The sequence below is a fragment of the Salmo salar genome, chromosome ssa22 (assembly GCF_905237065.1).
Source record: "Salmo salar chromosome ssa22, Ssal_v3.1, whole genome shotgun sequence".
Classification (NCBI taxonomy): domain Eukaryota; kingdom Metazoa; phylum Chordata; class Actinopteri; order Salmoniformes; family Salmonidae; genus Salmo; species Salmo salar.
Genome location: NC_059463.1, coordinates 16165731 through 16193250, shown reverse-complemented (window position 1 = coordinate 16193250; position 27520 = coordinate 16165731). Strand labels below are relative to the sequence as shown.

The following is a 27520-nucleotide window of genomic DNA, read 5'->3' as shown; positions in this document are numbered from 1 at the left end:
ATAAATAAAGTGGTGGTTTATGATGAAAATATGAGAAGTATTGTGGCTGTGATTCACTATACGAATTTATATAGTGTTTAGGGCAAATACATTTTTTTTTATCAGGATAGGACTAATTGTAAAATGTCAGTTAGGCTACAACAGGAGGCAGTGAAGGACCGTATGAAAATAAAAACGAGGTATTCTAGCTACAAGCCTATTTGGTTCTTTATCAAGGACTGAGCACGTTACTAATTTACATACAAGGTGTGGTGACCATGGCTTGTGAATTTAGCAAACGGTATAGGCTATAATGTAGGACGACACGGAGCGCGCCACGGATTGGAAATGTAGGCTTGCAAAACGCAGGTATTTATTTAATTCTGAAACATGACCGACAGTGACATTATACTAATAGGTCTGTGTGATATGAAACCTGCTATTCAAAACGTTCTATATCTTGTCGGTTGCACTAGGTAGGACAACCTTTTCCGTGAAGACAGATTTCACGTTTGAGATGCGGAAGGCGTTGACGCAAGGGAGAATGGGGGTTGTAGACGCGCGAGAAAGGGGCAGCTGATGCATTTCAATTGGAATATGGAGCCACATTGGATAAGCAGAAGAAGAATATCGTGAAATTGTAGCGAATGGGCCATTGATTGCTCCACTGTAACATTTTAGTCAAAGATCGGCCGCTTTGATCGGGCCGTCTCCCGTGGCGTTACCACATTGAACAGCATCATGGAGACTTCCGCACACACCGGTCATACTCCCAGTGATGGGGATTCTATAGGCTCTAATATGTCCTCTTCGTTGTAACAGTATAGGCAAGTGTACATCATGGAAAATATTAGCCTATAGCCAATACTATACTCAAGCCATGAGTTCATGGCACGTCTTAATTAATTTGAGATTCAAATCTTCGTCATCACGGGGTTCCCTTTCAGGCAAGTAAAACCTTCTGCAATATCATGTTGTAGAATTGCTTTACAACAAAAACGTGCATTAAAAGTCTTTCCTGACGCAATGCAATATGAGATGCCTTCATCAACCCACAGCTGTTTTTGATTAGGCTGTACCAGTCTAATGTGTCCATCTGCAGCATCTATGCAGATGTAGGGTAGGCAACTGCTCTTTTAGCCTATTAAGCTGGGCTTAATTGAATGGGGAGGTGGCCACATGTAGCATGCTCTTTTTGAAATATACTTTTCATAATTATATATCTTCTATTCAACAACCTCACCACTGCTACTGTAATATTTTTGTAGCCTTCCCCACTGTGTTCCTGTCACATGAAAAACCAAAACATCTGCCTGTTTTGGGTTGTGATTTCTTCTGGTTGTACCTTACATTTTGACATTTCCTCATGACACATTGATGAATTCCCATATCATGTTGGACACATACTAAATTCCAAAAAGATATCAAGATTTTATTCTGAATACTATGAAATTCTATGTTTGTAGGATTTACTGAGGCACATGTATGATGGGGGAGCTTTAATGTCCTTGAGCTGTTGCTGCATATGATGATGATATGGAACATACATACATACACTGGGCCCATCAATAGTTTATACAGTTACTACCTAGAGCCTTTACTTGTTGTTCTCAAAAGCAATTTTCATGTAATCTGTCCCAGTTATTGTCTGACTATCCAACATAATTAAATATTTCTTTATTTTCTCAACCTTTAAGATGGTTAATTATGTTATATATATTTAGGATAAATATTTGTATATTTTCTAAACCTTTAAGATGGTTAATTATGTTACTTATATTTATCATTTCAGCTTTAACAGTGGAGTTGTTAGAGACAAGGTCTGTAGGGTGTGCATGTTCCCACACTCATTGACCGGCACTGATATTAACACTATTATAAAAACATTCATGAACAAGGATATCCAGAGCTGCCAGGATCTGAGGTACTGTTCACCCGGACAGCGCCTCGGGGTAATTCACTGCTGCTGCCGCTTTGGTCTGTCTGGGAAACACTGCAGTGTTCTCAGAAAATGATTTTCTATATTGTTGCAAATGCAGTGATGCTTGGCACTGGTCACTTTAGAAGTTATCCTTTTCACATGGTCTTTGAGTTCATTGAGCATGACCATTAGAGGATGTCACAGTACATCCATGAAGTTAAAGAATGGTCTGGAAATCAGTGGGCGGAAGACAGTAAACCTTTTCGAATGCTTGTCTAGGAGTATCGTTTGTGCACAGTTTTCAAAGTTAACTAGAGCTGCAGGTTGGTTTGGCCTTCTTCCCCTCATCATGTCATTGTTTCATATAAATCAAGTATAATTATCATTCTACTTTTCTATAAAGCATGCTCTGACCTTGTGTACAGTCAATTCCACTTCACAATGTGTGGAAATTGAGTTTTCAGACTCAGGTGAACACAAACATTATAATTGGCTGTTACGCCAAGGAGACACCATGTCCATGCCATTTATTGGATGTTGAACTGGAACGGACTGACAGGATTTGAGCAGCTGGCTTGATGTTCCATGAATGTAGTTATCAGCTACCAGACATACACTGAGTGTACAAAACACGAAGGACACCTTCCTAATAGGGATGCACAATATATTGGTGAAGATATCGGAGTCGGCCGATATTAGCTAAAAATGCCAACATCGACATCGGCCCGATATCTAGTTTAACGGCGATGTGCAAAACCGATGTCAAAGCTGACGTGCATACCTATATAACGTAGGTAGATGACGTAATGACACCACGTAAAATTTAGTGCTACACATGCAACACAGCATTCCTAACCTAGCCCACAATGTCTGCTGTGTGGATCGAGCAGTCACCAAGTCGAGCAGTCATTTGAAAGAGTAAGACAATTTCAGCGAGACAACTCAAAAGGCGAAATCCATTAACGCCAAGATAATGGAATTCATTGCCCTTGACAATCAACCGTTCTCTGTCGTGGGTAATGTTGGCTTTCGCCGACTGGTCGAGCACCGGTACACACTAAGTTACCGAGTGAGCTATTTATCAGATGTTGCCCTACCGGAGTTACACAGTAAGAGCGTCACTGCTATTAGCTTCATGATTGACATTTGGACCAGCGATATCAGCCCCATGAGCATGCTGAGTCTGACAGCACAGTGGGTCATCGAGGATTTCATACTGAGGAAAGTTGTATTTCATGATCATGAATGTGCTGGTTGTCATACCGCTGCTGCCATTTCAATGCATTTGAGAACATGTTTGAAACTTGGAAACATGAACACACTAGCTAGGTCCATTCGAACAACTGACTCGAGAAATAAGCTCATCAACTGTGTCTGCAGCAGATGTGATACCCTCTGCCATGGCATTGAAACGCCTGCTCAACAAAACTGATGACAGGCTGTGAACAAGCGATTCGGTGGCATTCTCTCTTCACTGTGTCGCCACCATGCTCGATGCTATGTACAAGGACCGCTACTTCGATGCAGACAAGAAACAGGGTTTACGTGAAATGTTACATACACAGCTGGACAAGATGGAAATGGGCACAGTGCGTACCGAGGAAGAGAGGCCACGGACAGACAGAGCTGAAACTTCACTGCTTGATATGTATGATGAAATCCTGGTTGAGAATGAAATGACTGAACAGCGAAACAGCTAGTAAGTGAAAGAAATAGGTTTTGTTTATGTTTTACTGGTAATGGGGACATACGTAAATGCCAACAAAATAACTTTTTGGTCAGTGTGTGTGTGTGTGTGTGTGTGTGTGTGTAACCTTTATTTAACGAGGCAAGTCAGTTAAGAACAAATTCTTATTTACAATGACGGCCTACCCCGGGCGACGCCGGGCCAATTGTGCGCCGCCCTATGGGACTCCCAATCACGGGCTGGATGTGATACAGCCTCGATTCGAACCAGGGACTGTAGTGACACCTCTTGCACTGAGATGCAATGCTTTAGACCGCTGCGTCCATGTGTGTGTGTTAGTTGGCTGGATGTCCTTTGGGTGGAGGACCATTTTTGATGCAAACGGGAAACTGTTGCGCGTGAAAAACCCAGAACCATTGCATGCAGTTCTTGACACAAACCGGTGCACCTGGCACCTACTACCATACCCCGTTCAAAGGCACTTAAATCGTTTGTCTTGCCCATTCACCCTCTGAATGGCACACATACAGTGCCTTCGGAAAGTATTCAGACCTCTTGACTTTTTCCACATTTTGGACAAATCATGTACATCTCAAGAATGATCAATGGAATCAGGATGCGCCTGAGCTCACTTTCGAGTCTCATAGCAAAGGGTCTGAATACTTATGTAAATAAGGTATTTCGGTTTTATTTTTTATAAATGTGCAAACATTTCTAAACATGTTTTCGTTTTGTCATGATGGGTTAGTGTGTGTGTGTGTGGATTGAGGAAACATTTATTTAATCCAGTTTAGAATAAGGCTGCAATGTAACAATGTGGAAAGGTCTAGGAGTCCGAATACTTTCTGAATGCACTGTGCCTTAAAGAAAAAGGGCCGTGGATCAGAACCACCGTTTTTGTCATTCAGCCCGACACATCTCCTTTGCATGGAGTTGATCAGGCTGCTGATTTTGTGTTCTGTGGAATGTTTTCACTCTTCAATGGCTGTGTGAAGTTGCTGGATATTGGCGGCAACTTGAACACGCTGTCGTACACGTCGATCCAGAGCATTTATCATTATGGGGTATTGTGTGTAGATGGCTGAGTACATGTTTTTATTATTTTAGAATACTTTCCAAAGGCTCTGTACACAATCCATGTCTCAATTGTCTAAAGGCTTAACAATCCTTATTTTAACCTGTCTCCTCCCTTTTATCTAAACTGATTGAAGTGGATTTAACAAGTGACATCAATAAGGGATCATAGCTTTCAACTGGTCAGTCTATGTCATGGAAAGAGCAGGTGTCCTTAATGTTTTGTACACTCTGTGTAATGTAGCCTACACAATAATATTCTTGGGTCCCACCCACTCACATACTGATCCAGACTCAGCTGGATAGGTGAAAGTGCTGAAAGTGTTACCTTGTATCATACACATTGTGATGTGTCAATGAGTCTCTGTCTCATCCAACAGCGAGGATTTGAACCAATATAAAGGGCTTGGGGATTAGGACAAAACATTTTCACTGCAAGGATTTCGAATAGATACAGAGATTCCTTCATGTGGGAAAACAGTATAGTAATAATCTCCATGGACATATGGCCACATTCCATTTTTTTATTACATTCTGTTATACCTTGAACCTACCAGAAATCTAGTAGTGGGAGGAATCACCAGATTGCTTTCACCTATACTGTTGTTTCAGATCTGTGTAGGGTAGCGAGCCATCAAGGGCAGAGGGAAGGGAGCAGGATTTCAAAATGGGAATACTGCGCTGGCCATAGGATTGGCCACCATGTGCTAAACTGCTCTAGGTCTTGCTGATAAGCATGTTATAATCAGTAGTTCAGGGAGGTACAGAGAGTGAGACGATATCATATTGGAAGGTCACCTCACCCTCCATAATCTCTCCACAGGGTCCAGCTGGTGGCTGGCTGTTCAGGTGCAGCTTGTTGAATGAGAGACAGAATGACTGTAATAAATCTTGAAGACTGTATTTACAATATATTTTTTTTAATCGAAGCCTCACTCACCGCCTCACTCACCACCCCCCCCCAACGAAATGGCTTCCCTCCCTCTGTCTACACTCTTAAAAAAGCTGCCATCTAGAACCTAAAAGGGTTCTACCTGGAACCAAAAATGGATCTACCTGGAACCAAAAAGGATTCTCCTATGCCATGGGGACAGCCGAAGAACCCTTTTGGAAACCTTTTTTCAAAGAGTGTACTTAAAACATTACGAATTTTAGTGCACCAATATAGCTTTTTTTGACTTCACGTCTTTGATCTTCATCCTTTGGCATTAGATTAGGAAATAATGATATTGTTGTGATAGAAGGAGAACAGTTAGAGCCAAAACAAGTATAGGCCTACTTTCCCTTGGAGTCCCTTGACTCACCTGAATAAACAATCAATATCAATTTACACTATATATACAAAAGTATGTGGACACCCCTATTAAATTAGTGGATTCGACTATTTCAGCCACACCCGTTGCTGACAGGTGTATAAAATCGAGCACACAGCCATGCAATCTCCATAAACAAACATTGTCAGTAGAATGGCCTTACTGAAGATCTTAGTGACTTTCTACGTGGCACCTTCATAGGATTCCACCTTTCTAACAAATTTCTGCCCTGCTAGAGCTGCCCCGGTCAACTGTAAGTGCTGTTATTGTGAAGTGGAAGCGTCTAGGAGCAACAACGGCTCAGACGCGAAGTGGTTGGCCACACAAGCTCACAGAATGGGACCGCCGAGTGCTGAAGCACATAGCGTGTAAAAATTGTCTGTCCTCAGTTGCAACACTCACTACCGAGTTCCAAACTGCCTCTGGAAGCAACGTTATCATAATAACTGTTCATCGGGAGCATCATGAAATGGGTTTCCATGGCCGAGCAGCCGCACACAAGCCTAAGATCACCATGCGCAATACCAAGTGTCGGCTAGAGTGGTGTAAAGCTCTCCACCATTGGACTCTTGAGCAGTGGAATCGCGTTCTCTGGAGGGATGCTTCAACATCTAGCAATCCGAATGATGAATCTGAGTTTGGCAGATGCCAGGAAAACTCTACCTGCCCCAATGCATAGTGCCAACTGTAAAGTTTGGCGGAGGAGGAATAATGTCCTGGGGCTGTTATTCATGGTTCAGGCTAGGCCTCTTAGTTCCAGTGAAGGGAAATCTTAACGCTACAGCAAACAGTGACATTCTAGACGATTCTGTGCTCCCAACTTTGTGGCAACCTTTTTCAGCATGCCAATGCCCTCTTGCATAAAGCAAAGTCCATACAGAAATGGTTTGTCGAGATCGGTGTGGAAGAACTGGCATGCACAGAGGCCTGACTTCAACCCTATCGAACACCTTTCGGATGAATTGGAACACCGACTGCAAGCTAGGCCTAATCGCCAAACGTCAGTGCCCGACCTCACTAATGCTCTTGTGGCTGAATGGAAGCAAGTCCCCGCAGCAATGTTCCAACATCTAGTGGAAAGCCTTCCCAGAAGAGTGGAGGCTGTTATAGCAGTAAAGGTGGTACCAACTCCAAATTAATGCCCATGATTTTGGAATGAGATGTTCGACTAGCAGGTGTCCACATACTTTTGGTCATGTAGTGTATCTCTTGCAAAAGCAACAGGAGTCAGGGACCTTTAGAGGGGTACGCAAATGAAAATGACTATAAAATGAACTTAACGGAAAACATATTTTTGGCCAAAATGCATATGGTAAGATATATGCATTTCAAACTCTGCATTTTTAATTGAAGTTCCTTCCCAGGTGTGGACATTTCCTCTGTTATATTGTTAACTTTCTAATGGTTTAGTCTCCATAACTGTCCTCCAGGAGTACTGCATACTTACTATACTATTATTATCGGAAGTCAATTCAGGAAAGTTACACAAATGAACATAGAGAAAATGTGGCAGAGCTACAGAAGAGAGCAGGTAAATTCAATATATCTGTTTGATACAGCAATGCTTACTTATGAGAGAGATCGCTTATAATTTTTTTTAAAGAAGGATGCTGGTCCGTTTAAAAAAAAAATACAATTGGTTAGTTATTATTAAATTCTGATGCTGAGTATATATATTCATAGCATATCTGTTGAGGTGAGTTTGTGTCCTTTGACAACTCATGACAGGAACAGGCAGCAGCTGTGTAAACAATGGTTATAGCCACCACCAGGATTGAGTGTGTCACTGTAGCATCACCGATCTATCTGCACTGGAGCCAAGGACACGTTTCAGCTTCTCTTCTCTGGTTCTCTGCTAGTAGCATCAACATTATATGGTATCAAAGCATTGGGTTCCTACAAATAAGAAATCATTTCCATTTGGCAAAGATATAGTAGCCTACATCACAGTATTCATAGTAGTATGCATGAAAATATGCAAATGAATATGTATTTGGACAATCCAAACTACAGAAGAAAACCATTTTAGTATCTATAATGGGCTGGAATGACGCATTGTTTACTGAGCTGTGATGAATTTTTGCCTGCCCTGCAGTGGTGGGGCTATACGGCCTGTGAATATTATCAAATAATAGGCTAAGCTTGTAAAGATATGTGGTGTTGTGAGTGTGGACATAGTAGAAGAGAAAGAGAGGCCAGCCCTGCAGCATTGACTATGTGGCCCCCCTGGACTTGAATATTAAACTCCTGGCTGATTTACATTTTGCATGCGTGTGACGCGAGCTGCACAGGGGCTACCTGCCTGCGCTCACAGCTCATGTTTTAATCAGCGTGTTTCTCTCCACAGCTCATCTGTATCACGATAACCATTCTCTCCCTCCTAGCATATTCTAGCCGGGTCTCCCAAGTGTCCATCTGGTTCTTAAACTGTCAATACTCACTCCCTCTCGTTTCTCTGATCATCCCACTCATCTCACTGTCTCTTACCTCACTTGGTCTGACTGATGATTTTCCTCTAAACCTTCTTTCTTTCCCGTAGGATTCACTCAGGAATGTGAGCTTAGTGCTGAGTTATTGTACCTGTTTCTCTGAACACATCTGCCCTCCAGATGTGCCAGTAGTTACCTCTGACTCACACCATGGGATCAGTAGTCCTTTCAGGTGGGCTTTATTTGGTTCTAGGTTCAAAAGGCAGTAAATCCAGAACAGTGAGATAGGAGTCCCGTTGTATTTTACTAGCTCCCCCGCTCCTCATCCCTCTCATGCCATGTTTCCCTTGATTATTTATGAACGTACCTTCATTATTTATGAACTTTCTAAACGGATTGTGGAAAGTAGAGATCTAGCTGCTCACACTGCCTTTCTGTGCTGTGTGTGTATTATTTGGTTTGTGTGGAAGAAAACATTCCTAGATGACGTGCCTGCCTTATGGCTCCAGGCATCAACTCACCCCCTTCCCTCCAGGAGGACACCCACCGGTTCCTGTTTGGAGTGGACGCCCAACGGTTCCTGTTTGGAGTGGACGCCCACCGGTTCCTGTTTGGAGTGGACGCCCACCGGTTCCTGTTTGGAGTGGACACCCACCGGTTCCTGTTTGGAGTGGACACCCAACGGTTCCTGTTTGGAGTGGACACCCAACGGTTCCTGTTTGGAGTGGACACCCAACTGTTCCTGTCTGTCTCGCCATTTTTCCTATTAATCTCTCAGTCTTGCCCCTTTTCCCCATGTTTTTAGACAATTGAATGGCACATTATTAATAATTTTGGTCGAAGTTTGGTACACCACCTCCCTCTGGTCAATAACATGATTTCCTCTTGAGTGCAGATGAAGTTAAATGAAGAATAATCGATTGACTAGGACTGGAGTGGATTATTGTGATGGGTTGGGTCAGACTTTCAGTGTCAATGGACAGTGAATCATTACTGTGTCAGTTGTTTGTTTAAGAGGCTCCTCTGTGTCTATCAATGTCAAGTCACACAAGGGGAATTTCACACTAGTATGCGCAAACAGGACCATCTCAACTCCAGGACTGGACCCCATGTTAAATGTGTGAGGTATTTGAAGCATGAATCTCCCATATAGTATGACTGAGGTGGTAGATACATGTTATTTGTTTACGATGATAATATGGTGCCGTTCTCTGTACACATCTTTAAAACATTTCCAACCTTAGTCTTAGCCCTTGAGGCATTCTGTGTTGTTGATGGTGTTTTGCTTAGGAAAGAAGGATTTGATAATTTAGTAGACTGCAAGGAGCTGCCTGTTCTTTATGACTAAGATTGTGGAGTGAGAGATGCTCAGGCTTAAAAGTCCAGGCAGTAGATGATGGACCTTATCTGATATTTATTTAGTTGGTGCTGTATATTAACTAATATACATCAGTGGTGGTCGGTGCCATTTAGAGGATTAGATTTTTTTTATTACAGCGTATTGGATGACTGCCATTCATATTCCATTCACCCAGCTCAATGTAACATCGATAGGTTTAGGCTACTACATGATGCTAGAATGTTCCCTGTACCCATCATGAGGTTGTGACAACCTAGCCTATGAATAAAAGTTGACAATGTACAGTTGAAGTCGGAAGTTTACATACACCTTAGTCAAATACATTTAAACTCAGTTTTTCACAATTCCGGACATTTCATCCTAGTAAAAATTGCCTGTCTTAGGTCAGTTAGGATCACCACTTTATTTTAAGAATGTGAAATGTCAGAATAATAGTAGAATGATTTATTTCAGCTTTTATTTCTTTCATCACATTCCCAGTGGGTCATGAGTTTACATACACTCAATTAGTATTTGGTAACATTGCCTTTAAATTGTTTAACTTGGGTCAAATGTTTTTGGTAGCCTTCCACAAGCTTCCCACAATAAATTGGGTGAATTTTGGCCCATTCCCCCTGACAGAGATTGTGTAACTGAGTCAGGTTTGTAGGCCTCCTTGCTCGCACACACTTTTTCAGTTCTGCCCAGACATTTTCTATAGGATTGAGGTCAGGGCTTTGTGATGGCCACTGCAATACCTTGACTTTGCTGTCCTTAAGCTATTTTGCCACAACTTTTGAAGTATGCTTGGGGTCATTGTCCATTTGGAAGACCCATTTTCAAACAAGCTTTAACTTCCTGACTGATGCCTTGAGATGTTGCTTCATTATACCCACATAATTTTCCTACCTCATGATGCCATCTATTTTGTGAAGTGCACCAGTCCCTCCTGCAGCAAAGCACACCCACAACATGATGCTGCCACCCCCGTGCTTCACGGTTGGGATGGTGTTCTTCAGCATCTTCACAAGGTCCTTTGCTGTTGTTCCGGAATTAATTTGCACTTTTCGCACCAAAGTACGTTAATCTCTAGGAGACAGAACGCGTCTCCTTCCTGAGCAGTATGACGGCTGCGTGGTCCCATGGTGTTTATATTTGCGTACTAATGTTTGTACAGATGAACGTGGTACCTTCAGGCGTTTGGAAATTGCTTCCAAGGATGAACCAGACTTGTGGTCTACAATTTTTTTCTGAGGTCTTGGCTGATTTCTTTTGATTTTCCCATGAAGTCAAGCAAAGAGGCACTGAGTTTGAAGATAGGCCTTGAAATACATCCACAGGTACACCTCCAATTGACTCAAATAATGTCAATTAGCCTATCAGAAGCTTCTAAAGCCATGACATAATTTTCTGGAATTTTCTAAGCTGTTTAAAGGCACAGTCAACTTAGTGTATGTAAACTTCTGACCCACTGGAATTGTGATACAGTGAATTATAAGTGAAATCATCTCTGTAAACAATTGTTGGAAAAATTACTTGTGTCATGCTCAAAGCAGATGTCTTGACCGACTTGCCAGAACTAGTTTGTTAACAAGAAATTTGTGAAGTGGTTGAAAAACGAGTTTTAATGACCTAAGTGTATGTAAATTTTGGACTTCAACTGTAGGTGTACAGGTCGAGAGAATTTTGATTAATCAAGGTGACAGACAGTGACACATTTACACTCTTGCCTGCATCTAGCTGATCTATGGTGTAATCACTAGTCCAACAGTTGTAAACGAGAGTTTCTATTGGAGAAATTCAAGTATTTTTTTATCTCCGTTTCATTCCGTTTGCTTCCGTTTAAGAGAAGGGTTTCAACATAATCGGCGCAATGAACACACCCTTCATCACACGCAAACACAGTTCACTTTCATAGTAGACAAATACAAGTAGCTCGTTGTATATATCGTTCCTTCTCGCATCTCTTTACGCGCTGTCCTCCTCTCACCTTTTCCCTTCGCTTGTGGACTTCAGTACACAACACATCAGCTGTCTGTGACCAGGTGAAACAACTTTTCCATGCCAAACCTTCATATCATGACCACTAACTGCTACACAGCCTACATCGTTGTCACGTCATAGTCAACATTGTACTAACGCGTTAGCTACTAGAACTATCAGCAGCAAGCAGTTATACCGGTGGGCCCCAGTGGCAATAAATTAATAAAACCAAAAGCTTACCTTGACTTGGAAGAGTTCCAGTGTTGAATAGCCATAGCCAGCTAACTAACATGTCATCCCTCTCTGTTTGAGCCAGGTGTTTGTGTAGGCTAAACTAGCTAGCTAAGTAAGTGAAAGTAAAAAAAATATATACTACGAAATATAGCTAGCTCTCTCTCTCGCTTCTCCTTAATTTGTTCAAAACTGTTCAACTATTGTCTTTCTCTTTGAGTCAACTACTCACCACATTTTATGCGCTACAGTGCTAGCTAGCTGTAGCTTATGCTTTCAGTACTAGATTCATTCTCTGATCCTTTGATTAGGTGGACAACATGTCAATTCATTCTGCAAGAGTTCTGATAGGTTGGAGGATGTCCTCTGGAAGTTTATCATAATTACTGTGTAAGTCTATGGAAGGGGGTGAGAACCATGAGCCTCCTAGGTTTTGTATTGAAGTCAATGTACCCAGAGGAGGACGGAAACTAGCTGTCCTCCAGCTACACCATGGTGCTACCCTACAGAGTGCTGCTGAGGCTACTGTAGACCTTCATTGCAAAACAGTGTGTTTTAATCAACTATTTGGTGACCAGTCTTATCTAAAAAGGATAACTTTTTTAATGTTTTACTATTTTTAACTGAGGAGGATGGTCTCCACTGATATTTACAGAACAAAAATGTAAGTGCAACATGCAAAAATTTCAACGATTTTCCTGAGTTATAGTTCATATAAGGAAATCAATCAATCTTAATAAATTCATTAGACCCAAATCTATGGATTTCACACGATTGGGCAGGGGCACAGCCATGGGTGGGCTTGGGAAAACACAGGCCCGCCCACTTGGGAGCCAGTTTTTCCCCACAAAAGGTCTTTATTACAGACAGAAATACTCCTCAGTTTCATCAGCTGTCCAGGTGGCTGGTCGCAGATGATCCCGCAGGGGAAGAAGCCGGATGTGGAGGTCCTGGGCTGGCGTGGTTACACGTGGTCTGCGGTTGTGAGGCCGGTTGGACATACTGCCAAATTCTCTAAAACTATGTTGGAAGTGGATTACGGTAGAAAAATGAACATTCAATTCTATGGCAACAGCTCTAGTGGACATTCCTGCAGTCAGCATGCCAATTGCATGTTCCCTCAAAACTTGAGACATCGGTGGCATTGTGTTGTGTGACAAAACTGCACATTTTAGTGGCTTTTTATTTTTGTATTTCACCTTTATTTAACCAGGTAGGCCAGTTGAGAACAAGTTCTCGTTTACAACTGCGACCTGGCCAAGATAAAGCAAAGCAGTGTGACACAAACAACACAGAGTTACACATGGGATAAACAAACGTACAGTTAATAACACAATAGAAAAGTCTATATACAGTGTGTGCAAATGTAGTAAGATTAGGGAGGCAAGGCAATAAATGGTGAAATAATTTCAATTTAACAATTAACACTGGAGTGGTAGAAGTGCAGAAGATGAATGTGCGAGTAGAGATACTGGGGTGCAAAGGAGCAAAAAATAACAATATGGAAAGGAGGTAGTTGGGTGGGCTATGTACAGGTGCAATGATCGGTAAGCTGCTCTGACAGCTGATGCTTTTAGTAAGCTGCTCTGACAGCTGATGCTTTTAGTGAGGGAGATATAAGACTCCAGCTTCAGTGATTTTTGCAATTCGTTCCAGTCATTGGCAGCAGAGAACTGGAAGGAAAGGCGGCCATAGAGGAGTTGGCTTTGGGGATGACCAGTGAAATATACCTGCTGGAGCGCGTGCTACGGGTGGGTGCTGCTATGGTCACCAGGGAGCTGAGATAAGGCGGGGCTTTACCTAGCAAGGACTTATACAGTGGGGGGAAAAAGTATTTGATCCCCTGCTGATTTTGTACGTTTGCCCACTTACAAAGAAATGATCAGTCTATAATTTTAATGGTAGGTTTATATCAACAGTGAGAGACAGAATAACAACAAAAAAATCCAGAAAAACGCATGTCTAAAATGTTATAAATTGATTTGCATTTTAATGAGGGAAATAAGTATTTGACCCCTCTGCAAAACATGACTTAGTACTTGGTGGCAAAACCCTTGTTGGCAATCACAGAGGTCAGACATTTCTTGTAGTTGGCCACCAAGTTTGCACACATCTCAGGAGGGATTTTGTCCCACTCCTCTTTGCAGATCTTCTCCAAGTCAATAAGGTTTCGAGGCTGACGTTTGACAACTCGAACCTTCAGCTCCCTCCACAGATTTTCTATGGGATTAAGGTCTGGAGACTGGCTAGGCCACTGCAGGACCTCAATGTGCTTCTTCTTGAGCCGCTCCTTTGTTGCCTTGGCCGTGTGTTTTGGGTCATTGTCATGCTGGAATACCCATCCACGACCCATTTTCAATGCCCTGGCTGAGGGAAGGAGGTTCTCACCCAAGATTTGACAGTACATGGCCCCGTCAAATGATGCGGTGAAGTTGTCCTGTCCCCTTAGCAGAAAAACACCCCCAAAGCATAATGTTTCCACCTCCATGTTTGACGGTGGAGATGGTGTTCTTGGGGTCATAGGCAGCATTCCTCCTCCTCCAAACACGGCGAGTTGAGTTGATGCCAAAGAGCTCCATTTTGGTCTCATCTGACCACAACACTTTCACCCAGTTGTCCTCTGAATCATTCAGATGTTCATTGGAAAACTTCAGACAGGCATGTATATGTGCTTTCTTGAGCAGGGGGACCTTGCGGGCACTGCAGGATTTCAGTCCTTCACGGCGTAGTGTGTTACCAATTGTTTTCTTGGTGACTATGGTCCCAGCTGCCTTGATCATTGACAAGATTCTCCCGTGTAGTTCTGGGCTGATTCCTCACCGTTCTCATGCTCATTGCAACTCCACGAGGTGAGATCTTGCATGGAGCCCCAGGCTGAGGGAGATTGACAGTTCTTTTGTGTTTCTTCCATTTGCGAATAATCGCACCAAATGTTGTCACCTTCTCACCAAGCTGCTTGGCGGTGGTCTTGTAGCCCATTCCAGCCTTGTGTAGGTCTACAATCTTGTCCCTGACATCCTTGGAGAGCTCTTTGGTCTTGGCCATGGTGGAGAGTTTGGAATCTGATTGACTGATTGCTTCTGTGGACAGGTGTCTTTTATACAGGTAACAAGCTGCGGTTAGGAGCACACCCTTTAAGAGTGTGCTCCTAATTTCAGCTCGTTACCTGTATAAAAGACACCTGGGAGCCAGAAATCTTTCTGATTGAGAGGGGGGTCAAATACTTATTTCCCTCATTAAAATGCAAATCAATTTATAACATTTTTGACATGCGTTTTTCTCTATTTTTGTTGTTATTCTTTCTCTCACTGTTCAAATAAACCTACCATTAGAATTATAGACTGATCATTTCTTTGTCAGTGGGCAAATGTACAAAATCAGCAGGGGATCAAATACTTTTTTCCCCCACTGTAGATGACCTGGAGCCAGTGGGTTTGGCGACGAATATGAAGCGAGGGCCAGCCAACGAGAGCATACAGGTCTCAGTGGTGGGTAGTATATGGGGATTTGTTGACAAAACGGATGGCACTGTGATAGACTACATCCAATTTGCGTGTTGGAGGCTATTTTGTAAATGACATCGCCAAAGTCAAGGATCGGTAGGATAGACAGTTTTACGAGGGTATTTTTGGCAGCATGAGTGAAGGATGCTTTGTTGCGAAATAGGAAGCAGTTTCTAGATTTAATTTTGGATTGGAGATGCTTAATGTGAGTCTGGAAGGAGAGTTTACAGTCTAACCAGACACCTAGGTATTTGTAGTTGTCCACATATTCTAAGTCAGAACCGTCCAGAGTAGTGATGCTAGACGGGCGGGCGGGTGCGGGCAGCGATCAGTTGAAGAGCATGCATTTAGTTTTACTTGCATTTAAGAGCAGTTGGAGGCCACGAAAGGAGTGTTGTATGGCATTGAAGCTTGTCTGGAGATTGGTTAACACAGTGTCCAAAGAAGGGCCAGAAGTATACAGAATTATTGTCCCCAGCACAAGGTGCACCTGTGTAATGATCATGCTGTTTAATCAGCTCCTAGATATGCCACACTTGTCAGATGGATGGATTATCTTGGCAAGGAAGAAATGCTCACTAACTGGGATGTAACCAAATTTGTGGACAAAATTTGAGAGAATTTAGCATTTTGTGAGTTTAGAACATTTCTGGGATTTACATGTTGCATTTATATTTTTGTTCAGAATACATGGGTTCTAACTTGAAAAATTCTTTGTTACTTACAATTGTACAATTTATGCTCCCCGCGTATAAAAACCATGTAGACTGCCGGAAAGCCCTGAACGCAAGATTGTAATTTCTATGACTCACCCATGGTAAGATGGGGCGCACCAAGTGGAACTTAATTTTTTTTAAATGTAAAATGGCTCTGAGGATTTTCAACAATATTCACAACATATTGATACAATTACAATCTTTCTAGAGTAAAAATATAATTTCATTAATTAAATGTGTAAAAACATATTTGAGTGAATATCAGAAAGCCAGCTACAGATGAAACAGAAAGTGAATTCTCTCCATCCTCTCTCCAAGGGTTTAGCTTGCAGCTATCACTGTTTAACTGGCTAGGTTTAGGATATTTACTAGCCCATACCAGTGATAAACGCAGCTATGTTATCGACATATGGTAGTACACAAACAAAATCTAGCTCCCTTATTTTGTCAGCTAGAAAGAAATAGCCAAAAAGTCATCCAGAAATGGAGTAAGAGGATAGCAAGCTAAAGTTATCTGCTGCCTCTTCAACAAGAAAAAACTGTGACCACATTGATCCTAAGATCCCAAAAAAAACTTTCCCATGGACCAAAATCCATCCCTCCAAAGAAAACATGGCTCCTGGGCTTCTCTGAAGTGACACCTGATCCGCGATCCGAGCCATGGCCAAAGCATAGCATTTCAGTTTAGCCCGCACTCAGCAGGCCGTATAGAAAATTCCCCCAGAGCCACAGAGTGACAAATTACCGCAACATGCAGCCCCCAAAAATACCTTGAAAACTACTCTTTCCCATAGGCTTGTACTATCTATGACAGCATCAGCAGTTAGCTACCAACAGCTGGCAGACATGTTTACATGTGGTTAGTTTTATCAGTGTTATTTAGATGGACGACGTCAGCTAAATGCGGTAGTTCTATAGCTAGCTAACGTTTGCATAGAGGTAGCAAGCTAGCTTGCTCTTTCAATTACCTGGTTCACTTCCATGCCAGGGATCATACTTGCGGTCTCTGCTGGTGCTGCTAGCTGTCTGAGATGCTTAAGAAGTAACATTAATGGTAGGCACAGCATCTGCTTTTAGAATATTTTTTTTGCTGAAGCCCTCCTTTCATTGTTTATTGCCGTGGAAGTTCTCGGATGAAATGTGCCCGCAGATTGACGAGTAGACGCCCAATTCGCCCGCCTAACATTCACAAATTTATCCCAGTTTTTCATTCACCAAGTGACGCTGACTGCAGAGCGTTGTGGGATTGTTTCTGAAGTTTGATTTAGAGAGAACCTCAAACCCACCTTCTAGAACAACATTACACTATTATAACAATTAATTGAAGAGTTTGTCATTTGAGAATGTTTTATTGGGGTGCTTTAAGTTACTATTATATGCGTTTCTGGCATTGAGAAATAGGTGCTAGACTGCCTTTAAAGGTTCTGTTGAGATGTCAGCTAAATATCTTGAAGCAATGTTTCCAAAATGATGAATCAGGACCCACTTGTGGGATGTGTTCCTGGGTTTCTGATTAGAAATGTTGTTTTTGGTTTATTGGGTGAGTCACAAGAAAATCCTGAAGGTTCAGCTCACAACACAAACAAGTTTGGGAGCCACTGTTTTAGAGAACGTGTGGAGAATGCTGTCACTTGAAATAAACTGTTGGGTGTAAGTTGTCTTCACTGAATGTGTGCAACTGCGCATAAACAGAGCAGGTTGTGTCTTACTTTCAGTGCAAAGTTATTGCTGTTACTTTTGGTTCATTATTTTATTTTGTGTTGGTTACCTTTTGGAAATTGAGACATGAAACACAGTTTAGGTTTCTCTCCATCTGTTTTTCTCCAAATGTTATTAATTCTGTTTCACTCTCACTCCTCTTCGAAGACATGTTTGTCAGAGCTAAGAGATACATTTTACGCACGCAGGCAGGCAGGCATACCTATGATCGCAGCACAGCAGTGCTAAAAAAGTTGTTTACCATGCCCTTGTGTAGAATTGCTTTAATATTATTTATTATGTTGGCACAGTCTACACTATCATGTTAAATACTTAAGTTATTTAATTTTTGAATCACTCTATTAAGCAAACTTTTAAATGAACCTGTTAAGATGAAGCCATCCAATGCCACCAAGCATACATTTTATATAATGCACTTACGATGGACATAGACAGGCTAGGCCTGATAGTCTATCATTGAAACAACACACACGGTTGTTATTCTATATTATTAACTGTAGGCCTATTCGTTTTTAGTCACATTACTGAAAATTGAAACTCTCTGCCTCTCTGTTACAGGATTTAGCATTAGACACCTGAAAAGAGTCACAGAGGCTCCCCCCACTGGCGGTGGCTGGGATCACTTTATTGTTTTTGACTAGTGGAGACGCCCATTCTTACTGGTTTAACAAAAGTAGATGGCTAACCAAACTACTGGAGAACACATGCTTGAAGTTGCTAGGTAAGATGAATGTATTTAAACCAACCTGTGCTCTAGGCCTACATTATTTGTCCCATTTCTATTAGGTAATCACAGTGCTCTCTCTCAACAGGTGAGGTTTTGATTGGCTGAGGTTTGAGAAGCAAGACCTCACGAATCAGACCACATGGAGGTCAAAGGGCGCCTCATCACATCCATGGGTGTGGGGGCTCCAGGTGAGTTTTACACCACAAAGAGATTTGGGGGTACTTACTAATCTCTCGTGGACAGACGCATGTAACATAAGATGGTATCGTAGCATCTGTCAACAGCCTGTGGGATGTAACGACTAACAACGAACTTTGTTCCGGCGCACAGATTTTTCCGTCACTGATCATTCGGACAAATCCCAATTTCGCAGGTGTTCGCATCTTTCGGGGAGGGGACATTTGGCCCATAGACTTGCCGGAACTTGAAGAGACAGGGGGTTGGAACTACCGCCCTGCTTCCGCTCCTCGTTCTAGCATCTTTTCTAACACGTCTGCCCCCAGAATTTAATTGATAATCTGATGCAATTACACAATATTTTAAGTACTCAGTAATACTGTAATTACCTGGTAACACCATTGTTGCTACAAAGTAATTGTATAAATGGTTGTTGCTCAGCTGAATGTGTTGATGTGTGTGTTGGTGTGCAGATCAGGACAGCAAGCTGCAAGCTGAACGCATCTCCGCGCTGCAGGAGAGAAAGCAACTCCTGGAGGACCTCCTCAGCAGCCGAGTGGGAGAGCTGAGACAAGTGTGTCTGCTGGAGGCGGTCAGTTCCTCTCTCCTACCTTTTAACCATTGTAGGTCTCAGGGCAGGTTAGAGGGAATGGCTCCATTCACCCAAGCCATGATATAGAGACGTGCGCTTTATCAGATTATTGAAAAGCAGAAACCAACTTTGGGTTTGTTTTCTGTATCTGACTCACTACGGAGCAGCTCTAAACCCCTGTAAACCTCAACCACCTGAAATTGTAAATCAGGCTCACTGAGTTTGGCTACACAGATGAAAGAACAACATTTGGCAGCTTTTGTTACATAGCGAAGTTTAAAGCTTTCCCCTTCCAGAGCTGCATGAGTCAAGAATATGTAGCGGCAGCGTATCAATGTTAGCCTGATTTCTCCAGAGCCAGACATACCAGGCAGCAGCTCCAGCTTTTCACTCACAGCTGTTTCACACATCCCCCTGCTTTTGGTTTGAAATTGAACACAGATGTGTCTCAGCTTCTCCCTAGAATAATATTATTAATGCATGGGAACGCTCTCTATATACTCTCTATATACAGTACTTTTTATTTGGTGGTCGGATGTACCACCATTCAAATTATACTATTCTTGACCAACGTAGTTTAATCTTCATTGGACTATTATCACATTAGTTCTAGCACATTTATTCCGGCGCAACAATCAACTATTTTAAAATACAAAGGCTGGAGACTGTAACAGTATATGTATCAGTGTTTATTACATTTGTTTCTGTTGCTCAATTATATAACTATATTATATAACAGACAGTATGACATTTGACTTGGCATTGGCTATATGAAAACAGTGTTCGCTTTTTAATCTAACTAGGCTAATTCTGTGGCATGTATTTTGTCTGCAGGAGCTGACCGGGAAGGTCCCACATGCTTTTCCCCTGGAGACAGGAGAGAGAGCTCCCATTGTACAGCGCAGGGTTGGCCTGCCACATAACAACACCAAGGGAGAGGTCAGAGAACTTTCTCAAATACTATGACACTGGTCACAGAGGTCCTGTATGTCTGTTAATACTGATTATCACCACATAACTGACTTAAGTTATTGCTTTGTGCAGGATGAGACAGGTCAGCGAAGGCAGATGAAAACAATCTTCAGTGGTGCTCTGTACAGGCACTCAGAGTCAGACAGGAATGTCCCAAACAGCAAGAGGACCGTTCACCGGGGATGCCACACAGGCAAGGCAGTGCTGTATACAGCAGAGTTCAAAGACGTTTTAACAGCTATACATACATATCTTGATCAATGTTTCCATGATATCCATCTAGGCCAAACACCAGGGTACTGGGTAGCCCTTTCCTGCAGTCAAATTACCTAGTGGCTTCATTGGTGGAATGTTAATCATATTTTTCATAATTTGATAATTAATAAAATAAATACAAATTTACTGCCAGAAATCCTGTGTTTCTATGTCAAACGGTTTTGTTATATTTCAGTCTTCTATGATGTACTGTATATAAAGTGTAATATTGGGATGCAAACTCAAAATGTAATACATTTCAACTCTAGTCGTGGCGAAAAGTTTTGAGTATGACACAAATATACATTTTCACAAAGTCTGCTGCCTCAGTTTGTATGATGGCAATTTGAATATACTCCAGAATGTTATGAAGAGTGGTCAGATGAATTGCAATAAATTGCAAAGTCCCTCTTTGCCATGTAAATGAACTGAATGCCCCAAAAACATTTTCACTGCATTTCAGCCCTGCCACAAAAGGACCAGCTGACATCATGTCAGTGATTCTCTCGTTAACACAGGTGTGAGTGTTGACGAGGACAAGGCTGGAGATCACTCTGTCATGCTGATTGAGTTCGAATAACAGACTGGAAGCTTCAAAAGGAGGGTGGTGCTTGGAATCATTGTTCTTCCTCTGTCAAACATAGTTAGCTGCAAGGAAACACGCTCCGTCATCATTGCTTTGCACAAAAAGGGCTTCACGGGCAAGGATATTGCTGCCAGTAAGATTGCACCTAAATCAACCATTTATCGGATCATCAAGAACTTCAAGGAGAGCGGTTCAATTGTTGTGAAGAAGGCTTCAGGGCGCCCAAGAAAGTCCAGCAAGCACCAGGACCGTCTCCTAAAGTTGATTCAGCTGCGGGATCGGGGCACCACCAGTACAGAGCTTACTCAGGAATGGCAGCAGGCAGGTGTGAGTGCATCTGCACGCACAGTGAGGCAAAGACTTTTGGAGGGTGGCCTGGTGTCAAGAAGGGCAACAAAGAAGCCACTTCTCTCCAGGAAAAACATCAGGGACAGACTCATATTCTGCAAAAGGTACAGGGATTGGACTGCTGAGGACTGGGGTGAAGTCATTTTCTCTGATGAATCCCCTTTCCGATTGTTTGGGGCATCCGGAACAAAGCTTGTCCGGAGAAGACAAGGTGAGCGCTACCATCAGTCCTGTGTCATGCCAACAGTAAAGCATCCTGAGACCATTCATGTGTGGGGTTACTTCTCAGCCAAGGGAGTGGGCTCTTGAATAAAGAATCCATAAATAAAGAATGGTACCAACACATCCTCCGAGAGTAACTTCTCCCAACCATCCAGGAACAGTTTGGTGACGAACAATGCCTTTTCCAGCATGATGGAGAACCTTGCCATAAGGCAAAAGTGATAACTAAGTGGCTCGGGGAACAAAACATTGATATTTTGGGTCCATGGCCAGGAAACTCCCCAGACCTTAATCCCATTGAGAACTTGTGGTCAATCCTCAAGAGGCAGGTGGACAAACAAAACCCCACAAATTCTGACAAACTCCAAGCATTGATTATGCAAGAATGGGCTACCATCAGTCAGGATGTGGCCCAGAAGTTAATTGGCAGCATGCCAGGGCGGATTGCAGAGGTCTTGAAAAAGATGGGTCAGCACTGCAAATATTGACTCTTTGCATCAACTTCATGTAATTGTCAAAAGCCTTTGACACTTATGAAATGCTTGTAATTATACTTCAGTATTCCATAGTAACATCTGACAAAAATATCTAAAGACACTGAAGCAGTAGACTTTGTGGAAATTAATATTTGTGTCATTCTCAAAACTTTTGGACACGACTGTATATCGGACATGGCACGTACATGGTACGTTGTTGTTTTAAAGCCTATAACCATGTGTGTGAGGTGTATTTGTTTAAGACTACCAAGAAACTCTCTGTGTGACCCTGATTTAGCCCACTGCAGAGAAAGGTTAACCTCACAGAAGTTCACTTTGATATGAGCCAGTTTCTTCTCCTGTCTCCTCCAATGATGTGATGGTATGTGTATTTGGTCTCTACTCCCTGATATAAAGAAGTTCTGTTTGTTTTTCTTGCAGAGGACACGGTGATGTCAGAGAGTACTAGCTCCATGTCAGATTCAACATCCCATGACAATGGTGAGTCAGCCGTTGAGCTGCAAAAACAATCATAACAACCCAATCTGTTAATGCTAGTAGGGTAAAAATCAATGAGCAGTTATCTTTGTCTGTTTCACCCAAACACTGAAGTCTTGCAAAATATTATCCAAACGTCTAGACAGAGTTTGTTTTCATTGCATTATTCGATGAGGCTACAGAAAAAGAGAGATTGGAGGATTGGTACTGTGCATATTCACAGTTTATAATCAGTTACTAGATGACAGATCACATTTCAGTACCTATCGTAAAAATGAGAAGAGCGAAGAATTACATTTGTCTTCCTTAAATTCAGAATTACACGGCTGCTGTCTGATTATGTTCATGAAAGAGAATGTTCTGTTTACTGTATTTGCATGTCCATTGTGAGTTAGTGACTCAAGTTGACCAAACCCCATCTTCTCCCTCCCTTAGAGGAGTCCTCTCCCAGTGTGGCAGCAGACCACTGCTCCATGTCCCAGCCCCATCTGTCCCTGGGCAGCCCAGACCACCAGGTCTGTAGGAAACTGTCCCCAGTGGAGATATACTATGAAATGAGGACGCGGCGTAACTCTGTGACCAGCTCCATCAGGTATTGTGTGTGTGTGTGTGTGTGTGTGTGTGTGTGTGTGTGTGTGTGTGTGTGTGTGTGTAACGCACTCCTTCTTGTGTCTAATGCTATGAACTCATGTTTTTTTCCTAGCCCTAGTCATTCTCTACCAAGGAGTACATCTAATGTTGAAGGCAGAAGTGTTCCTGCTACCCCCCTCATCGCCCGGACTGCCCCAATCAGTGTTCATGTCAGGTAATATTCCTCCTCTGGTCCAGTGCTTCTGCTTAATGCAGCACATCCACTGCTACCCACCCACTATGATGACAGAGAGACTGACAGAATAACAGATGAGTGTAGCAAGTAATTAAACTACAGAACATGCCAGCCATGGTAAACATTGCATCAACATTTTATCATCAAAGCTCTCAATATTATTTATTTGTGAGAAGTCAGATGCTTAGTGCCATAGATACTTATATCATGTTCCCTTTGATATAACACATTCAATCAATGGAATATGAATTGTAAAGATACTGTGTTTACATTAGGACTAACCTATTACAATAAGCTCATCAAATGCTGCTCCTTGCTCTCTTTCTCTCCTTCAGATCGGACGGCTCTGGTGGGATTGCACTAAAGCAGTGGTCTGGCAGCATGGATGTACCTCATATGGTGCCCTTAACCCAGGAAGGCTCCTCCTCGGAGCGCAGAGGCTGCCCTTACAGCTCCCGTGCCCGGCGGAGCAACAGTTCTGAGGCCTTGCTTGACCGCTCCAGTCTCCCCGAGGACCCAGGCCCCAGGAACGGGATGCCCCCCAAAGGAGGGCCTTACAAAAGCTCTGAGACCCTCACTGATGGCAAGCTGAGGCACATCCACCTGGGCAGTCCTGAGAGACACCTGGACAACTCTGTGGAGCAGGGCAACATGCGACTGTCCATGGGTGGGAGAGGAGAAGCAGGGGGAGGGGGTTACAACGAGCTCCTAATGGATTACATCTGGGGGAAGCAACAGAGGATTCAAGTGCAACACGAGCTGTACCAATCAACGGGTAGAATCTGGCAGGACATTTCCTCTCCTCGATCGTCCACTGCTGCAGTGCCTCCTCAAGCCAACGGCTTCTCCCTATCCCAGGTGCATCTTCCCAGTGCTGCCCCACCCTACAGCCCCATGGTGATCCGTGGCTCCCAGGCTGAGCCTCACCGAGTCAAAGTCACACGGACCAAGTCCTGTGGACCCTTCATCCCCCTGCAGCATGACACCATCCTGCTCTCTGCCTATGAGTCTCCCCACCCTGCCCCAAGCTCCACTACCTCCTCCATTCCCAACCTGCACCCCTACCAGACTGAGCTGTCCGGCCCCTCATTCAATCACAGGCCTCCCCAGTTCTCTCGCCCAACCGCTGAGGACTCGACGAGGAGTCTACATAAAGCCCTGGCACTGGAGGGTCTCAGAGACTGGTACCTGAGGAACGCCCTCGGCTACCCTACTACCACGTCAAAGGGGCATGATGCAGGGGTCTCCCGCCTCTCACACCCCCACCCTTTGGTGCACCAGGCTCAGTCTATACAAGGTGATCCACTCCATAGGTCCCAGATGTCTCAGTCAGCCAGCTTCCATGGCCACCCACTGCATGGAAGGTGAGTATTTCTGTACTTTGTAATGATTGTTGGTAACATTCACACAGGTGCAGATTACGGTACTTTTGAGTGCTGTGATGATTTGTGCCCTCTCTATGGCAGGTCAATGGAGTTCTCACTCTATCAAGAGCCCGTTCATCCTCAGATGCAAGACATGACTCCGAAGGAGCCCAGTGCTGACCCTGGCACGTTGGTCTAATGTAGCCGAGTCATTTTTTAAACACATACTTGCTCACACTCACGGACACACACACACAGATCCGAACAATGCAAAAGGAGCTGATATAAGGTGACCTCACAAGCTAAAAAAAACACATTACAACCCCAGCAGAAAAAGACTGTAAAGCCGTTCTGAATGCCCTGTTATTCTGTAGCTACCGTATGCTGTATTGTATTCTATCGTTGGTCAGACCCAAGCCACATGTAACAAACATCCTCCTTGTTTAACCTAACAAATCTCCCAAGATATCATTTTTTACAGAATATATTATATGTATTCTAAATGACTATTTTGTATCTTATGAGATATAAAGAATAGATATAGAAGAGGTAATTTATTGCTCATTAGTCTTGTGATTTAGAAAAATATGTAATGAACTCATATGATCTAAAAAGTATTTAGACACCAGTGAATGTGTAAATGTACATGTTTGTAAAGATGAATATATTACATCTGTCTTTTCATCTGTCCATCAAACATGCATTGGCTTGCTATTTCTCATTTTTTGTAAAACGAATGGGGACTTACATTGCAATATCGTAGACTGATGAACAGGAGCTGTGGCTCTGTGTTTAATACAGAACCCTACCTTTTGTAAAAACATTAGTGCTTTCTAATAATCTGCAATGCTAACACAAATCCTTTCAAAGCTTGGTCTTCAATCAACAAATGAAAGTAATGCCTGTTGTTGCCAAATTGAGTTGTTTCATGCAATCTAATTTTTCTGCATTTTCTGAGTCCAGCTGCTGAAATGTCATAATAGTAAAGTTCAGATAAACACCTGGGGGCTTTTAGTGGTCTAGGACAGTCGTTTAATGAACTTTCTAGTCATTTCTATTCATTCAGTTGCGTAGCATGTTTTCCTTCAGAGCACTTTATGAATGTCAAAAAGCCTTAACCCTTCAAAACAAGTAGAACAGTGGGATGGGACATTTCCCCCAAGAGAGAACACTTGAAAACCAGAACATGGTTGACAGGGTATCAAGTTTGAGCAAATAAGAAAACTGTGTCAGAACTGTGCTAGTTGGAGATTCCATTTCCAATGTATCATGTTGTCATACGCAGGTGCATCGTGTTGGCACAATGTTATCATAATGGTCAAAAATATTTTAAGTCATTAATGCCACCACAATTCAAGAACGACCCTTTTATAAGCTTCCCATGATATGCTACGTGACCAAAACTATGTGGACACTATGTGGATTAATATGGAGTTGATCCCCCCCCCCTTTGTTGCTATAACAGCCTCCACTCTTCTGTGAAGCCCTTCCAATAGATATTGGAACATTGCTACTGGGACTTTCTCCCATTCAGCCACAAGGGCATTAGTGAGGTCGGGCACTGATGTTGGGCGATTAGGCCTGGCTCGCAGTTGGCGTTCCAATTCATCCCAAAGGTGATCGATGGGGTTGAGGTCAGGCCTCTACAGGCCAGTGAAGTTCTTCCACACCAATCTCGACAAACCACTTCTGTATGGACCTCGCTTTGTGCACGTGGGCATTGTCATGCTGAAACAGGAAAGGGCCTTCCCCAAACTGTTGCCACAAAATTGGATGCACAGAATCGTCTAGAATGTCATTGTATGCTGTTGCGGTAAGACTTCCCTTCACTGGAACTAAGGGGCCCAAACCGTGAAAAACAGCTCCAAACCATTATTCCTCCTCCACCAACTTTACAGTTGGCACTATGCATTTGGGCAGGTAGCGTTCTGTCGTCCTCTAAAACCCAGATTCGTCCGTCGGACTGCCAGATGGTGAAGCGTGATTCATCACTCCAGAGAACGCGTTTCCACTGCTCCAGAGTCCAATGGTGGCGAGCTTTACACCGCCCTAGCCGAAGCTTGGCATTGCGCCTGGTGATCTTAGGCTTGTGTGCGGCTGCTCGGCCATGGGAACCAATTTAATGAAGCTCCAACACTTACTATGCTGACGTTGCTTCCAGATGCAGTTTGGAACGCGGTAGTGAGTGTTGCAACCAAGAACAGACGATTTTTACGCGCTACACGCTTTAGCACTCAGTGGTCCCGTTCTGTGAGCGTTTGTGGCCTACCACTTCGCTGCTAAGCCGTTTCTGCTCCTAGACGTTTCCACTTCACAATAACAGCACTCACAGTTGACCGGGGCAGCTCTAGCAGGGCAGAAATTTGATTAACTGACTTGTTGGAAAGGTGGCATCCTATGAAGGTGCCTCGTTAAGTCACTGAGCTCTTCAGTAAGGTCATTCTACTGCCAATGTTTGTCAATGGAGATTGCATGACTGTGTGCTCGATTTTATACACCTGTCAGTAATGGTTGTGGCTGAAATAGCAGAATCCACTAATTTGAAGGGGTGTCCACATACTTTTGTATTTATAGTGTATGTGC

At 43.0% G+C, this 27520-nt stretch overlaps 1 protein-coding gene across 2 annotated transcripts; it reads left to right on the top strand.

The window, feature by feature from the left end:
* Positions 1–204: 204 nt before the first annotated feature.
* On the top strand, positions 205–25857 carry LOC106582873 (coiled-coil domain-containing protein 120). 2 transcript variants are annotated; one of them, XM_014166441.2, is made up of 11 exons: positions 205–348; positions 18453–18615; positions 18707–18809; positions 19272–19390; positions 20225–20329; positions 20435–20555; positions 22691–22750; positions 23183–23339; positions 23451–23552; positions 23909–24937; positions 25040–25857. In XM_014166441.2, exons 3-11 carry the CDS (start codon positions 18761–18763, stop codon positions 25134–25136), a joined length of 1839 nt encoding a protein of 612 aa, XP_014021916.2. In that variant the 5' UTR covers positions 205–348; positions 18453–18615; positions 18707–18760; the 3' UTR covers positions 25137–25857. The 2 variants fall into 2 exon arrangements, with proteins under 2 accessions (XP_014021916.2, XP_045561524.1); XM_045705568.1 differs by lacking the exon at positions 205–348 and adding an exon at positions 360–926.
* Positions 25858–27520: the final 1663 nt, after the last annotated feature.

Coding starts and splice junctions, on each gene's coding strand:
- LOC106582873 (XM_014166441.2), top strand. CDS start 18,761: ATGGAGGTCAAAGGGCGCCTCATCACATCCATGGGTGTGGGGGCTCCA. Junction 19,391..20,224: donor AAGTGTGTCTGCTGGAGGCG/GTCAGTTCCTCT, acceptor TTTTGTCTGCAG/GAGCTGACCGGGAAGGTCCC. Junction 20,330..20,434: donor ATAACAACACCAAGGGAGAG/GTCAGAGAACTT, acceptor TGCTTTGTGCAG/GATGAGACAGGTCAGCGAAG.